Source organism: Gobius niger, assembly GCF_951799975.1.
Source record: "Gobius niger genome assembly, chromosome: 5".
Classification (NCBI taxonomy): Eukaryota; Metazoa; Chordata; class Actinopteri; order Gobiiformes; family Gobiidae; genus Gobius; species Gobius niger.
In genome coordinates, this window is record NC_136856.1 from 25,534,513 (window position 1) to 25,549,998 (window position 15,486).

Genomic DNA, 15,486 nt, shown 5'->3' on the forward strand with positions numbered 1-15,486 from the left:
CCGGGCACTTTTTAAGGATATTATTCCTCAAATTACAGCAAATTAAGGGTTAAAAACTGTTTGTGCTTTTTAAGAAACTGCTTTTAAAATCCCAGCTCCACCTTCAGGATTAAATCATTTCAGTATTAACTATAATCACTTGCAACTAAGGACCGAATGCAGGCATCTAGTTCAACCTTCCAGCACTGAATCCATGAACATACATGTAATTTATTAGCGCACATGGCTCTCGAAGGCCACATTTAGAGTTTTAAAATATACATTTACCTATACATACTCTGCCTTGGCTGAGAAAGCATTAGTTTATTTAATTACCTCAATCTGAGTAATGAAGACAAAAGGGTAAATATGACATCCTAACAGATGATCTGCAGTTTGAGTGTTGTGGCCTGAGAGCGTAGCTCCACACAGACTAACGTCCTGGTTTGACTGGGAAGCAGCCAAACGAGCTCCGGAAACAACAGCAGACACATCACCGTTGCCTTTGGCCAGGCTGATGGAACATGGAGAGAACACTGCCATCACATCATGGCTGCTACCTCAAAGTACTGATCATTTTCCTAATCACGTCGGAGATTAGCTCTTGGCGGACATGGGCAGAAACAGAATGGCCTTCTGACCAGGGCTGGTTTTGTTGCCAGCTTTGTGGTGTCCAGACCTCTTCAGGGCCACATACATGTGCGGGTACTTTTTGGAGCTGTACGTGTTGTAGTTGTTACTCTCCAGTCGCTCTAAGAAGTAGCACTCCTCTGTGGCACGCCTCTGTGGACGAAGACAACAATTCTTTTTACTGTAAGTGCAATAAATATATTATCTTCTCAGGGCAATGTACAACCTCAGAAACATTGCTGTGATGTATATAACTGTATATCATTTAAATCGACTTGTAAATGTTCCTTAAAAATGGTTATTTATTAAATGACTGTAACATAAACACATGAGGCTCATTGTCATATTTAATGCTCAGGGTAATCACTTATATCAAAACAAAGAATAACAATGTTGAATTGACCCTCATTTGGTGCCTTGTTAACATGCTGTAACACACATCCAGTATATATCCTGGACCTAAAGATCTTATTTCGGGGGCATCAGCTTTGATATTTTATGTTTTATAATTTGAAAATATGTCTAGAAATTAAATTTTAAATTTAATGGTAACAATGAAATGCAAGGACAGTTTTTGCATTTGAGCAATGACACAATTGTAATCAGGCAATACAGAACGAGGCGCTGACGCCGTAGATGAAGAAACAAATTTAACAGCTTTGTCTGAGGATTACTTTAAACTGTGTGAATGTTGTGAAATCCAACTCCAGGTCTGTCTTTGATGACAGAACAATGTTAAAACATGGTTTGAACATCAAGAAAGTCGATTTTTGCATGTTATGTCCACTTCAACATTTCTGTTGCAGTAAAATAGACCTGCCCAATAAAACACTGCAAAGCTAAGAGAAAATGACCAGCCTCAAATGTCCTCTGCCCTGTAGTAATGTCACATTTTAAAGTCTCTCATGGTTTGCTTCAAAGGACCAGTGACACGGAGAGGAGTGATCTTGGGTGGCTGCTCACAGCTGGAGCCTCTCATTCAGAGGAAATGCTACTGGCCAATTAAATGGACTGTGGACAAGCCTCGGCAGCCACTAAACCACATCACAGCCTTCCTCACACCCGAGCTCAGTTGCAACAGGATTGCTACAGGAAATGATTCACTGTTGTTGTTATTATTACCAGTTACATCTGGACCATTGACTTATCCCTTTATCATGTTGCAAGGAGAGGTTACAAATGTCTGGACCTGCAACTGGATTGGAAACAAACTGACAAAAGTACGGATTCCATGTGCAGAATATAAACGATTATGACAATATATGGCCATTATTGACAGAAAATGATCTACCCTGTCCTAAAGAAGAGTCAGATAGACTATGTATTTTATTTTTGAGATGTTTCACCATAACAAGTGCCACTCCTGCATATCTTTCAGCAGATAAGGATTTGCTTGACCGTTTCAAGCAAAGCTCTTTACTTTGACTCACCACTCCAAGCAGTCGTCCATCTCTGTTCATGGCTAGATAGCGGTTAGCGTACAGCCCTTTGATGACCACCTCCCCCACTGAGGTCGCCTGCAACTGAAGCTTTACTGCAAAACAAGACGCAAAACCAAACATTAAACCATTGCAAAATGTGTTGTGTGGTGTGTGCCATCTTACAACTTTCTTTCTGCGGTAAAGTATCCATACCCCCTGTTATCCAAGTATATTTCCTGTGTGTCACTTTGGCTTATATAGAGACTGTACTTTTTTATTTCTTGGCCACAGATTGGAATTTATCACAGACCTGTCCTTTTATGAACATTAAAAAACAGAGGGTCTGACCATCATAAACCACTACAACAGTTTGGTTTCAGATTTTATCAAACCTATTACATTGACTGTGAGGAGGGAGAGACTGGGCTAGTCAGGATTTTGAATGGGCATGGAGCGCCCTCTGCAGGCAGCAGTGAGAATGACACACAAACTGTCACTTTCAGCTAACGGCATGCTTTTCATCAATGGCACCATGATGAATTCACTGTGTAGAACGGATCCTACCTACTATACAACAAAATCCAGAAAATATTGAACATCTTTTAAAAGACACGTTTTTTTGTGACTCAAGAATGACACTGGATTGTGGATTTTTCCGGGAAATCGTAAAAGAGGAGAAAGAATGTAGGAGTGACAGCTTGAACAAACGGTCCCTTAAATGTCAAGTGGTCAACTACTGAGAAGAGATCGCAGGGCAGTGCCGAGTTCAGTAGTTTATATGAAACAAGAACCCATTTTGGATGAAGGTGACCATTTTTATGAGATGACTGCTTAGAAAAAAAGCTTTGCACATTGGCCAAAGTCAACATCCAGCAGCCGAAGAATGTGAAGTTCTACAAAGCGGATAAAATACCTTGTAATTGAACCCCAGGCATGGAGACAATGGGATTATCTGTCCCGGGTTTGTCTCCCAGACCAGGTGATGTGCATGATGTTACTTTGCATGTTGTCACAGGTTTCCTCTAAGTGCATGTACAATATGGTCTGGCACCAGTATCCCTCTTTATTCTGTGGTTGTGAGGTGGTCATAACTCCCGCGAAACAATGTTAGCATAGGCTCAGTCACAAGAACAACCTGTACTTGGCTTAGAGCAGCACCGCAAAAGAGGAAATGAAGGCCTCTGTTAGATAAATGAGATGTGCCCATGGTTACTCCGCGTTAAGAATTCAGAGTGAGGCATCTGTGTGCATTTATCCGGCGGCCTCAGTCCTCCTTGGTTCGCATCAAAGAGGGCAGCTTCATTCAAACATGTGTAATTGCCGGATTCCGTGTTACTGGGTCTTTCACATCCCACAGATAATGTCAATAATGGCCGAGCTCTCCTTCAGCTGTTCTTGTGTTGATGCTGTGTGGTCCAGATAAACGAAGCATCTTGGACACGCAATGACTTTAGAACCATTAGTTATCCATCTCATTTATTTATGAGCAAATGATCAATCGCATCAATGTGTTTTCCTTCAGGTTACGTCACTGTCATACCAAAAGTTGACTTACTGGTGCCGATCACTCGTCTTAGATCAAGGGAATATGTCATTGGCTACAAAACAATGATCATTTAAGTCTCTTGATCACATGACTGCGCGTGCATGCTGTGTATGTGTCCACAGTCCACAAATATTGGCACAGACATATTTAGCATCAGCCAAAATCAACAGATTCAAGCATCTGTTTACTTTGAATAGAGAAACCCAGCAATTTTTACACACTGATTCACTAGTTGTTGTGGTATCTCATAACATTTATGTCCCATTTTGTGAGGTCAGCAAATTACCCTTCCCTTTCCCAATTCCCAAATTAATTGCTTGCTATCTGCCAAATCGTATTTGACATATTAATCTGAATCACTTGATCGTACTGTATAATGCCCGGTTACTGTGATTACCATGAGCTCTGGTTCCTTGCATTGGAAACACATGTTGTCCAATGTTGGCAGCTTTTCCCCTGTTTTAACAAAGGATCCATTGAAGAAGCAAAGCTCAGGCCCCACTGACTATGTTAGCTATTTTAAACGTTTAATGATTAATATAATGTCCATTCGGTGACTCAGTGGGAAGTTCGGGGCAAAAGTAGAGAATTCAAGGTGAAGGCCTGGCAGCATGTGGCACACAGGCACTTAGACTTCAAAAATAGCCCTTACTATTGGCACGGGGATTAGTAGTTAATTTGAGGACACCTGCTTGGATGTCAGAATGTTGCACAGAGCTGTTTGTGATGTTGGTTTTCCTTAAATAGCATTTCACACCCACGCAAAGTTTGGGATCCAGAATAGGATCTAAAATAATAACAATAGTACAGTATATCACGGTGTCCTCCATGCACATGAGCTTTTTTGTTTTGTTTACTTTGCAAAAGCAATATGGTTGCGTGTTGTATCCGCCCGCATTAATGACAGGAGAAGGGCTAACGTATAGTAGACTAAATTAAGTTTTATGTTGAATACAATTTGCCTGAGCCATTAAGCATTATAAATCCTCTGAAAACTAAGCTAGCTCCTTAGTATTTTATCTCTACTCCTCACTTCCACAATTATTAGACACAGATTCCTAATTACATTTGACTGGTTGACTAATTTGGATTCAAATGTAATTGTTTTATGTACTTATAACTTATCCTGCTTTTTATTATTGTATCTATGAAACATTTGAATTACTTTCTTTATGAATTTTGATCAAATGAATGTGTCTTCTTAGATAAGGAGCAAAAAACATGTATAGGTTGAAAAGTAATTTTGTTTTTCCTTCTGTTTCATACAGAAAAGTATATGTCCAACAAGTTTGAATACTGCATCACATAGGAGCTCTGGTCTAGTTCAAACTACTGTCCACCTCATTCAAGGCTACTGCTTACCTTACTGAGTGGCAGTCCATCTAAAAGTGCAGCTACTTTTTCCTTAAACTACACCTAGACACATGCGGCTCCCAAAGCGTTGTATAAGTGTCTGGAAAATCCACATCTTTCCCCTCGGTGACTTCCTTTTAACTTTTTTACTTTCCAATTACTTCTCAAACAGGAATACTGAAAGCAGCTTTGTGTGGCGTGTGCATGCAAATCCAGACTGGTAGGGCACTTACTATGAGGGTCGCTCTTCTCCCGAATCCCGTCCACGACACCGTCCGACCGTATCCTCAAAAAGTAGCCCCCGTTTTTGCAATATAATCTTTTGGGCTCCTTGAACGCTCCGGGAGCCAGGCCGCCTGCCCCGCCGTCTTCAGTGGAAGCAGGGAGAGTAGTAATTTCCCCAGTAGCCATCTCCTCCTGTGGCCTCTTGCTTCTTCTTCTCCTTGCCTTTTTTACGAGCCCCCCCCCCCAAACCCTCAAATTATTGGTACCTACTTTTCCTTTCCTTTCCCCTCCTCCACTTAAGGGGTGAGTTTGTATGAAAACTAACCCCCCTAGTGCACCAAGTGCCCTTTGGCGTCTAGTAATCTGACTCGGAAAATAGCGAGGGAGCATAGGTAAGGCTTGTTAGAGGAAGCGTTGCGTTAGTAAACCCTTCTCTGGCGTGCAGTAATGAAGCGCATACATCAAGGCAGCTGGCTTAGATCTCTAGTAGGAGGCTTTCCCCATTCGGGCCTCTACTTCGCATGCGCCCTAGCAGCGGAATGGCAACGCGCACACGCCCACTAATGTGAGGAGGATTTTTAACAGAGCGGGCAACCGAACCAGCTGAAGCGGACACAGAAGGAGGGTCTGGGAAACTGTGCCCTGCTTACCTCACTGGAGAAAGTATTCAAAGTCCAAAACGGGAGCAAGCATGGGAGTGGAAGCAGCTGTCATTCATGCAGCCTGCGAAAGAGGAGAGTCTTGATTCATTCATGCGCTTTGTAATTATTTGAATGGGAAACGCAGCCAGATTTACATGAAAAAAAGACATGCTAGAGCTCACCGACGGCTGCGGCTCCCCGAAAACACCCTCTCTAGTTTCTGTGCATGAAACCTTAATCCCTGTAGTTTATGCCTCTACAAACATAGTCTGAAAAGAACGTGACTGCTGTGTTAGTTTAGCAGCTCAGACTTCACCGCTCTCTCAAATGTTAAGGCTTCTGAACGTTAAACAAACAAACAAAGTTATAAACAAATAACTAATCGCGACTGAAATGAATGGTCAAAAACTCTGCAGTCAGATATAATCTCACAAACAAGTTTTTTTGCACTTGCCTTTTGTCCCCAACCAAAGAAGAGTTCTCCGGGAGTAGGTTTATAGCAACAGGGGAGAGGGACCACATCTGAAAAGTCAGCTGAGTTTCTGGTTCAGGCTTGTGACCCTTTTCCCCGAGCGGTCGCTCAAGCATGTGCAGCCCGCCACAGTTCCTCACCACACGGGCCGTCCTAGAGACTAAAAAACAAAACGGTTAACTCAAGCAGGGATCTGGAAGTAATTCATTCATTTGTTTTCCTCGGCTTTTAACAGGGTGATCGGGGCCTATTGGCCAGAGTAACGCCTCACTTGAAAGCTAAGACCTACAAAACAATTTTGTGAGGTTGTCGCCGTGTTTTTGTCACAATATCATTGTGTTTTTGACTTGTTTTCGTAGGTTTTTTTTGTTGCTTTCTTTATTGCTTTCTTTCCCCTTGTTTTTTGACGCTTTGATGTCATGTATTTGTTACTTTTTCACCATGTTTTTGCCATTTATTTATTGTGTTATTATTGCTTTTACGGCACTTTGCTGCAGTTTTGTCCCTATTTAATGGCTTTTTTTCTTGCTTTTTCATCACTTTTTAGTCATGTTGTTGTTGCTCTTTTGACACTTTTTTTGGTCACTTTTTTGTTGTATTTTAATCCTAGTTTTCATCGCGGTATTGAGTTCTTTTGAGAAGCTTTTTAGATTTGGATAATGCCGAGATGGAGAAAATGTGCTCAGTTCAGGTGGGAGTTAAGGGGTTAAAGGCTGGTGTTTGAATCATTATTGTTCATGTCAACTTAGATATTTGTTTCCATTTATTTCACTCAAGGTCGTATTTGGATTGTAAGTTTTCTTCTCTAGTTCATTCAGGCTAAAATATTCATATTCCTTAAAACTAAGCACTTATAATCACCAGCCCAACTACTGGCCACAGGAAATGTATTGCATTCATAACACGCATGTATCCCATCTTAGAGCATTAGACAGTGCGATTTATGACCATGTTTAGCTTTGTTGTGTATTCAAAAAATAGAGAAACGAAGGCACTCTCTGGTGAGGTTAAAATGCCTTTATTTTTATGGCATGTCTAAATGCCCTAAAAGGCCTATAGCGTATTGTTGATGTTAGCAGCCCACTGCCACATAATATCGAATGTATAGCTTTGTTGTTTGCCGGTGGGTGAGATTTACACATTTTCCACTTTATGTTGAGAACTGAACCTACTCACTGAACGGAGTTTGAACTTCAGTAATCTTCTCCTGAGTGACTCAAGGTGGCTCTGACGCCATCGGACTTTTCTCACCTTCTGAGGCTGGACCTATATTTAGAAAAAAGGAAAGAAACCACAGTTAGCCCAGCACTTCCCCTGCCATATTTAGATGATTGTGCCACTATACCTGGGGCATTTCCATCTCCTTATATGGACCAAAAAGGGCATATATAATGGTATAAAGGTCATAATAATAATAATAATAATAATAATAATAAAGTTACTCACCTTAACAGATTTTGTTGGACAAGGTGGACACACTTGCCGGACCAAAGGCTACCTAATCACCGTGAAGTTCATTCAGTGTTCACTTCTGTTTTGCCCTCATAAAAATATTGTAAAAGATAAACACAAACCAAACAAACCCAAAAAAGGCGAAAAGTGAGTTTGAGGTTGTTTCTTGTTTCTTTGTTGCTTGTTGTTACCTACAGTTATTACAACATAAGTGACATCGCTTAAAACGGTTTTCAGCACCAAATGAGCATGAGTGCAAATACTTGCCAAACATTTCTACTCAGAAATGGCTTGTTGCTGCAAACCATGAATTTGTCTCTTCGCCTACATAAAAGTCAGTCTGTTAACATTTAGGGCACATTTGTTCAGTCAAGTTCTGTAATGTTGGAGTTACACATTTTCTCATGCAGTGTCACAAATCGTATGTCCTAAAAGCTTTGTGCCCATTTAATCGAGTGTTTTGTTCCCTTTTTGAAGATCACAGAATAATCTGATGATGTTTACAAAGGCTACAAAAGGGAATGAAGCCTGTTGCAATTGTTAATTATCTCTGTTTTTCCATTGTTTACTGTGTTTATTCAAAAAAGTAACAGAATAAACAGCCATATTAAACCAGTTACACATTAGTGTGTCTCCATCATGTGGTGAAAATGCAATAACTGCATCATTTTATTATTAACTATTGATATGACTTATTTAGATGCATCATCAACAACATCATTTTTCAAGCTATTGAAGTGAAAGCCAGGAAGTGAAAGAGATAGATTACCTCAACAATGTCACTTCCTGGCAGTGTCCAATAAGGAAGTGATAAACATCTATATTATAAACATCACAAAAAACATATTTAATGTATATATATATATATATATATATATATATATAGTCATTTTCACAATTTTTGACATAGGGCCTCATTTCCTAGTTATCCAGGGTGTTGTTGATTTCCGGAGATATCTATTTTTCAATTCATGCAGAGTTTAGTGTTGCTAAGCTAGTGCTAGGCTAAGTAAGTGAGTAAGCAAGTGCTTTATTGTCATTGTACAAGCGTACAACAAAATAGTGTTCCGGTGTCAGTCCTGAGCCGCGCTGCCACTGTGTGTCAACATGACCCGCATGACCTTGGAAACTGTAGCACCAGGAAGAAACCTGGCTGCCCTCTGTCTCCTCTGATCCTCTGAAATGGTGTACCGCCTCCTGGGCTTGTCCTCGTCCCAGAGCGTGGTATCCTGCACTGGTCAGCTCCCCACCTCCTCCTTCCTCTTCTTCCTGCATCTCTCTCCACTCCACAACAGTCTTACACCATCTCTTCGTTTGTCCCTTCCTTATTTCCTGTAGCTCCTCTTGTGACGCCTCCACTGTGCTGCAGGTGTGGGGGCTCTTGGTCTCTTCAGAGAAGAAGAAATTTGTAGGTCGTAAATGGGTTTAGCTGATAAGCTAGCTTTTGTTTAACTTTAAAACGCTGCTTTCTTTAGGACTCTCAAAATAAACAAATCCACCAAACCTCCACAAAAACACAGCAAAGACGCACAAAAGTATTCAGAAAAACAATGTGGAGCAGAAACCACAAATGCAGTTCACAGAAAAAGGCAAAAAACTCAGCTGCACCAGGAGAGAGGCAGGTCGCTTCCGGTTTACACATCGCCATGCATGTCTATGGTAACTAGTAGCCTGCATTAAAAACAGTCTGACCCAAGCACAGTGCACCTGAGGCAAATCCCTTTTAACACCAGACTACCGATAAAATGTCTGTGTTGACTGAATAATTTTTTGAAAAAAAACAACAACAAAAAAACATTTTGCATTAAAAAAAAATCTTCTAGGTTACCAGATCTACAGTAGTTTGTTTAACTGCATTACTACACATGGAATTCACAAAAGAGCTTTCTACAAATCAGATATGGCAACGTTTGGAAGACAATGATGATTTTGAAGAGGTTTTTGATCGCAGGCTACTAGTTACCATAGACATGCGCTAGGCTAGCACTAGCCTAGCACCACTAAACTCTGCAAATATCAGGACTGCATGAATTAAAAAAATATATATATCTATCCAGAAATCAACAACACTCTGGATAACTAGGAAATGAGGCCCTATGTCAAAAATCCTGAAATATCCCTTTAACTGTTGGGGAGTCTTATATTCTTACAGAGACCTTTATTGAAAGCAACGTTAATACGGTGGTAGCAAGTGTTATAAAAACATAAGATCCCTTTGTCCTGCACTATTTTGATCCATGCCTGTTATAACCTCAGCATCTGTTTGTAAAACCAAGAAAACTAGATCCAGCGCTTTCCTCCACACTTCCTGCTTCACAATGAGAGCATCACAGATTGTCCTTCTATCGCAATCGCTGTCGTCTGGGTCATCTCCTAAGAACATTTTTGAGAACTGTACACTATCAACGCGTCCATCCCAGTCGTGCAGTTGCTTAGTCACCACTGTCCTGGCCTCCACTTTAGAATACCTCCCAGTGTTGACCATGACGCTGCTCATAAAGTCCATCAAACCATCTGCCATGAGTTGTAACATTACACCGGTAAAAGGGCCCGCAGCTGTCCTTGGATTAATTTGCGGGACAGACAGACCATAGAGCTGTGCTTGCTTTTGCAGTTGATGGATGCAAATCATTTCAGTCACCCCACTACCGGGAAGGAGACGTTTATCGTGCAATGCCCAGTGTAAACGGTAAGCACAAGCCCAGAATGTGTCCTCCACAGATTGCAACTTCCCTTGTACGCAGCTTGTGAGCACTGCAGTCACCAATCCATTCCTCTTGATGGTAGAAATGTTCAAAGCTGCTTCGCATTTGGATTTGTTTCCAAAATCCTTCAATATATTGACATAGACCCCACTTCCAAGGCATTTTGAATTCAGCTGCGTGGCATAAGAAACTAAGATGGCTTCGGTTGAAATGGCTAAAGTTTTAAGAACAGAAAGCTTCACCTTTTCCACAACGAGAATATTATGTCTCCAAAAGTGGTCCTTTAGCTTCCCGTTGGCAACCCCACTTATTAAAATTATGTCCACTTCCAAGCTAAGGCAATGTCTTACAACACTTTCCAACCAGCCTTCATCCTGGTTTTGTGAACTTGCAAAATCTGAAACTTGTTTTAGTCTTTTTGGCTTGTTATAACCAAGATGGCGGAAAGTAGACGTCAAATCACCATCAATAAGCGCCATCTTCAAATCTTGTCCTTCTAAATGATGCGCGATGACAGCTTGTTCTGGGGACACTGGTACAATGCAACCTGGAAGGATGCAAGAGCTATCTCCGGCTGAACCTGGCAGTAAGCATGTAAAAATTTGAGCAACGTCAAATGTAAAGTCTTGTTCAAATTGGATTTGGCTAGCTTTGACTACCAGGTCCATCGCGTCAGAACACCCATGACTTAAAGTCCTTGCGATATCAGCGAACTCTGGCGTATCTGAGTGAGTATGCGGTGAGAGAGTTGTAGTTTCAAACTCTGGCTCATGAAAATGGCGGCTAAGCTTTAGTTTTCTTTGTGCTTTGTTGAAGGAGAGCTGGTGGCTTGCGGAATCCTTCACATAAGCTTTACTTGAGAGATGTGCTTTACTAACTTTTGGTGTTGCATGCAATTCCTGAAGTGGGATGCTACATTGCTTGCAAATACTTAAGCATATGTCCATTCCCTCGGCCATAGCTGATATTATCTGTCCAGTTGGAATGCCTCTGTGAAGGCCCTCTAAAGCGGCACGGCTCCACGCGCCGGTCATGAAAAGCAAGCATCCAGAGCCAGTTTTGTAAATATCATGATGAGCTCCTATAGTCTCATAAACCAGTTGGCCAACAGCACACGTCAACTCCAGATTCTCCAAGACTCGATGACATGAGGATACAAGTGTGGATTCGCCAGTAGCATCATCCTGAATGAATTTGTAGATTTTGGTAGGACCCAGGAACTGTGTTGTGATGGCGGACAGCGCAGACAGCTTCTGCAGTCCCACATGTTGACGGTGGTTTATGATAGTAGTTCCAGACATTACTTCAAGGACCTGAAATCAAAATGTCAAATGTTAAACCACAGGACTTTTTAACAAATACTGCAGTATTTCACATGGTGGCCCCGAAAAGTGTAATTGTTTCCCGCAGTCTACATATAAGCTGAAAAAAAAAATGCATTAATTATAATGTTAGTTTTTTGTAATATACTATATTACTAGTTTAAAAGCTAATTATAGATTTAAGGCTATAATATACATTTCAGAAATCATTACACAACTTGAAACTTTATAGTTTGTATTTCTCAGTTACCTGTTTAAAGTGTCACACATCTGAATTGTTTAGGAGATAGTAGTAGATATATCGCATTGTATGCAACAATAAACATCAGGCAAGGCATAAAAAGAAAGGAAGCCACCTGGCCACTCAATAAAAAGTTGAGATTATGAGGTACAGTATCCTTTACTGTGCTTTCAATCATAAATGAGAATCGACTCCCCTTGAACCTCAATGTGTGAGAGAGAAAAATAAACCCGTTACATTTTACAATTAATTGCATTGTTGCATTTAATTTGACAAATAAAGCCCGACAGATACTTTTTTTCGCACAAGACAGGAGCTAAAGCTACATCTAAGTTCTGCGAGACAAAGACGACTTGTCTCTCGACCAGTATTAGAAATGGTCCTAAAACCGCACAATACATCTGCATATGATTTGATATCCAAACATAGATACGTCTTTTAAAAATTACCTTTAAAGACAAGGCTGCTTAGCGCTTCTGCACACTTCAGCACGGCTCGCAAATACTACACTGCGCATGCGTGGTGTCGCGGTTGCCAGGAGACCAGAAATGTCCTCCTGTGATTAGCGGATGCATTTAGAGCCCACCCATTGGCGAACCCGATTGGTCACACTGGGGATTACCCGTTAGTCTATTGGCTCATTCCGCTGTCCATCACAAAAGTGCATTTCCGTTGGAGCTGACTTTGTTGACATCCGAGAAGCACATTTTTCACACCCCGTGCTCGAAGATCTCCTTTGTTCAAATGGTAAGACTGCATTTGCATGTTCGGATTTTATACTACATCTTACATGTATGTGCACAACCGTGTGTACAACATTCGACTCGATTAAAAAGCATAGGGTGAAGAGAAGTTACTTAATTTCCGGGAAAATCTACGCTGAAGCTAGCAAGTTAGCAAACAGCTAATGTTGTTTTGTTGTACCCATTGACAGTAGATGTACCTCGGTCTTTGGACAAATTACTCACATTTGGACCTTTGCTGCTAAGGGGCAGATATCATGAGATTGCTCTTCTCACTGCGCCATTTCATTCAAACTGTATTGACGTAGGAGTTTTGTTGTACATTATATTTTACCCTTTTAACTCTCACCTAAAGTGAGAAAAAAAAAATCACTTTGGCTTTACCCAAATCTAAAAGCTTCTTGAAGAAAGCGTCTAAATAGTGACAGAAACATGAAGAAAACGAGGGTGGAAAACACATCAAAAAGCCACCAAAGTAACAACAATGTGACAAAACGCAACAAAAAAGTGACTAAAAAGTGATGAAAGTGCACAAAAAGGCCCAAAAAGACAACAAAACAAGTGGCAAAAATGAGTTGAAAAAGAATGTGACAAAAGCGACAATAGCACGGCAACAACACCAGGAAAAGGATCCGTTAAGATCAGTTTTGTAGGTCTTTGCTTTCAAATGAGGCGTTGCTCTGTGGCCTAAAGTCTGTGAGCTCCAGTCAAGAATATTTTAGATTTAGGTAAAGCCTAGCTGAAGAAAATGCACTTGTTTAAGGCGGGTGGTAAGGGGTTAATTTTCACCTTTGAATGTCATAAATGAAATGAAAATTCATGTTATTTATTTCCGATTACTTGCAGGCTTCGGGTTACCGGAAATCCGCAAATTCCGCGGGACAATCCAAGAAAAGAGGTCCAAAAACCGAAGTGACTGCAGAGATAAAGCAGGAAATAAAAGAAGCCTTTGATTTATTTGATACAGATGGGACTGGCGTTATTGACGTTAAAGAACTGAAGGTTAATTTCATACATAACTAATAATGTGTAGTAACCTGTATGAAGTCATTTTAATCAACTGTTTTGGTTCTTGTTTGTACTGTATTCTACAGGTGGCTATGCGAGCTCTGGGGTTTGAGCCAAAGAAAGAAGAAATCAAAAAGATGATTGCAGATATTGACAAAGAGGGCTCTGGGACAATTGATTTTGACGATTTTCTCAACATGATGACAGTGAAAATGGTGTGTTTCGTGCTGCTTTGTGTTGCAGAATCAAATGAATTGAAGTCAGATTTCATGTTCTTTTTTTTCCAATTTGTCCACAGAGTGAAAAGGACTCCAAAGAAGAGATCCTGAAGGCTTTCCGGCTGTTTGATGATGACGGCACGGGTAAAATCTCATTCAAAAACCTAAAGAGAGTCGCAAAGGAGCTGGGAGAGAACCTCCGAGATGACGAGTTACAGGTAAAAAAGAAAAAGAATTTAGAGACACACTCACACCAGTGTTAAATGTTTTCAGAGACAAAAAAACATGCTCATGCAAAATCAATGAAGTCATGGAGTGGACATTTTTTTTGTCTCAAGATACTTGCAACCATGTGATGCTTTTTAAATGAGTAAAAAATAGCCAGCGATAAAGCAGCTTTAACCCTGCCTGAATCAAGTAAATTTTTTCCAGTTCAGCTTCACCCAAATCTAAAAGCTTCTTCAAAAAAGTGACGAAAATGAAACGCAAATAACGATGAAAGCACGACTAAAAATGTACAAAAACGCAATAAACGAGCGACAAAATCACAATTAAAAAGTGATGAAAAAGCAAAAAAAAGAACCACAAAAAGTGCCGGAAAAGTAACAAAAACACAACTAGCCTTTAAAGTGACAAAAACACGACAAAAAAGTGTCAAAAAGCAAGGTAACAAAAACACAATTAAAAACACCTACGAAACCAGACAAAAAATTAACAAAAGTTCAGTACAGTTTTGTTGGTTTTAGCTTTCAAATGAGGCGTTGGCCGAGAAGCTTTTAGATTTGGGTAAAACTGAACCAGAGAAAATGTGCTATGTTAGGGCAAAGGGTAAAAATAGAGTTTGAACAGCATCCAATTGCTGGCATTGTCATAATGTGACAGTTAAACAGATGGCAACATACACACCTCTGAACAGCTCCTTCAAAAAGATTGAGAAGAAAAACACTTCTTGGTACTGGTTTAAAATAGAAGCAACAAATTGTTTCAACCAGCACACATCAAATAGCCCATTGTCTTTCTCTTTTTGAACAGTGTGATAATACGGAACCCGTTTTAAATGTGAATTTAATTTCTAACATGAAAGAATTGACAAATCATCCCATCATGTTTTGCTGTAGGACATGATTGACGAGGCGGACCGAGATGGAGACGGAGAAGTCAGCGAGGAGGAGTTTTTGAGAATAATGAAAAAGACCAATCTGTACTGAACACACTGAACTGTGGCCTTGTTCTCGAGCCTTTATAAACTATTGCTTTTGATACAGTTCACACTTTTTTCACCCAAAGTTGTAAATATTTTTAAAGCGTGGATCTTTGTTATATGATGCAAGAGAAATAAATATATTTCATGGCATATCATTATTTATTTTTTGTGAAGCATACAGGCACACACACAGTTTTGACAAAAGCAAAGTTATGTTGAAGAAATGCACCTGAAAACAACTAGTTCAGCCTCATCAACAATCATCTTTACAATCTTTACAAATTATATGAAGTGCAAATGACAGGTTAGGCCACCCATTCCACTAC

The 15,486-nt window shown here is 40.3% G+C and overlaps 3 protein-coding genes across 5 annotated transcripts in view; 1 reads left to right on the forward strand and 2 right to left on the reverse strand.

Annotated features, from left to right (window-relative positions):
- Positions 1-14: 14 nt before the first annotated feature.
- On the reverse strand, positions 15-5,635 carry fgf2 (fibroblast growth factor 2). The gene is made up of 3 exons (XM_079557315.1): positions 5,163-5,635; positions 2,040-2,143; positions 15-762 (listed from the first exon to the last, which is right to left on the reverse strand). The coding sequence occupies exons 1-3, from the start codon at positions 5,542-5,544 to the stop codon at positions 577-579; spliced, it is 672 nt and encodes a 223-aa protein (XP_079413441.1). The 5' UTR covers positions 5,545-5,635; the 3' UTR covers positions 15-576.
- Positions 5,636-9,895: 4,260 nt separating this feature from the next.
- The window catches only part of bbs12 (Bardet-Biedl syndrome 12), a 35,820-nt gene continuing 30,229 nt past the window's right edge, over positions 9,896-15,486 (reverse strand). For 2 of the 3 annotated variants that reach the window (XM_079557272.1, XM_079557274.1), the window contains one exon: positions 9,896-11,737. In XM_079557272.1, the coding sequence (XP_079413398.1) occupies positions 9,914-11,737 (1,824 nt within the window). In that variant the 3' untranslated portion in view covers positions 9,896-9,913. Of the gene's footprint in view, positions 11,738-12,293; positions 12,422-15,486 lie in introns of those variants that run through there. The other variant, XM_079557273.1, reaches the window with a different exon arrangement.
- cetn4 (centrin 4) lies at positions 12,660-15,298 on the forward strand. The gene is made up of 5 exons (XM_079557201.1): positions 12,660-12,734; positions 13,577-13,732; positions 13,825-13,953; positions 14,037-14,174; positions 15,075-15,298. Exons 1-5 carry the CDS (start codon positions 12,732-12,734, stop codon positions 15,162-15,164), a joined length of 516 nt encoding a protein of 171 aa, XP_079413327.1. The 5' UTR covers positions 12,660-12,731; the 3' UTR covers positions 15,165-15,298.

Coding starts and splice junctions, on each gene's coding strand:
- fgf2 (XM_079557315.1), bottom strand. CDS start 5,544: ATGCTCCCTCGCTATTTTCCGAGTCAGATTACTAGACGCCAAAGGGCA. Junction 2,144..5,162: donor GGAGAAGAGCGACCCTCATA/GTAAGTGCCCTA, acceptor CTTGTTTTGCAG/TAAAGCTTCAGTTGCAGGCG. Junction 763..2,039: donor ATGGACGACTGCTTGGAGTG/GTGAGTCAAAGT, acceptor CTTCGTCCACAG/AGGCGTGCCACAGAGGAGTG.
- cetn4 (XM_079557201.1), top strand. Junction 13,954..14,036: donor ACATGATGACAGTGAAAATG/GTGTGTTTCGTG, acceptor ATTTGTCCACAG/AGTGAAAAGGACTCCAAAGA. Junction 14,175..15,074: donor TCCGAGATGACGAGTTACAG/GTAAAAAAGAAA, acceptor GTTTTGCTGTAG/GACATGATTGACGAGGCGGA.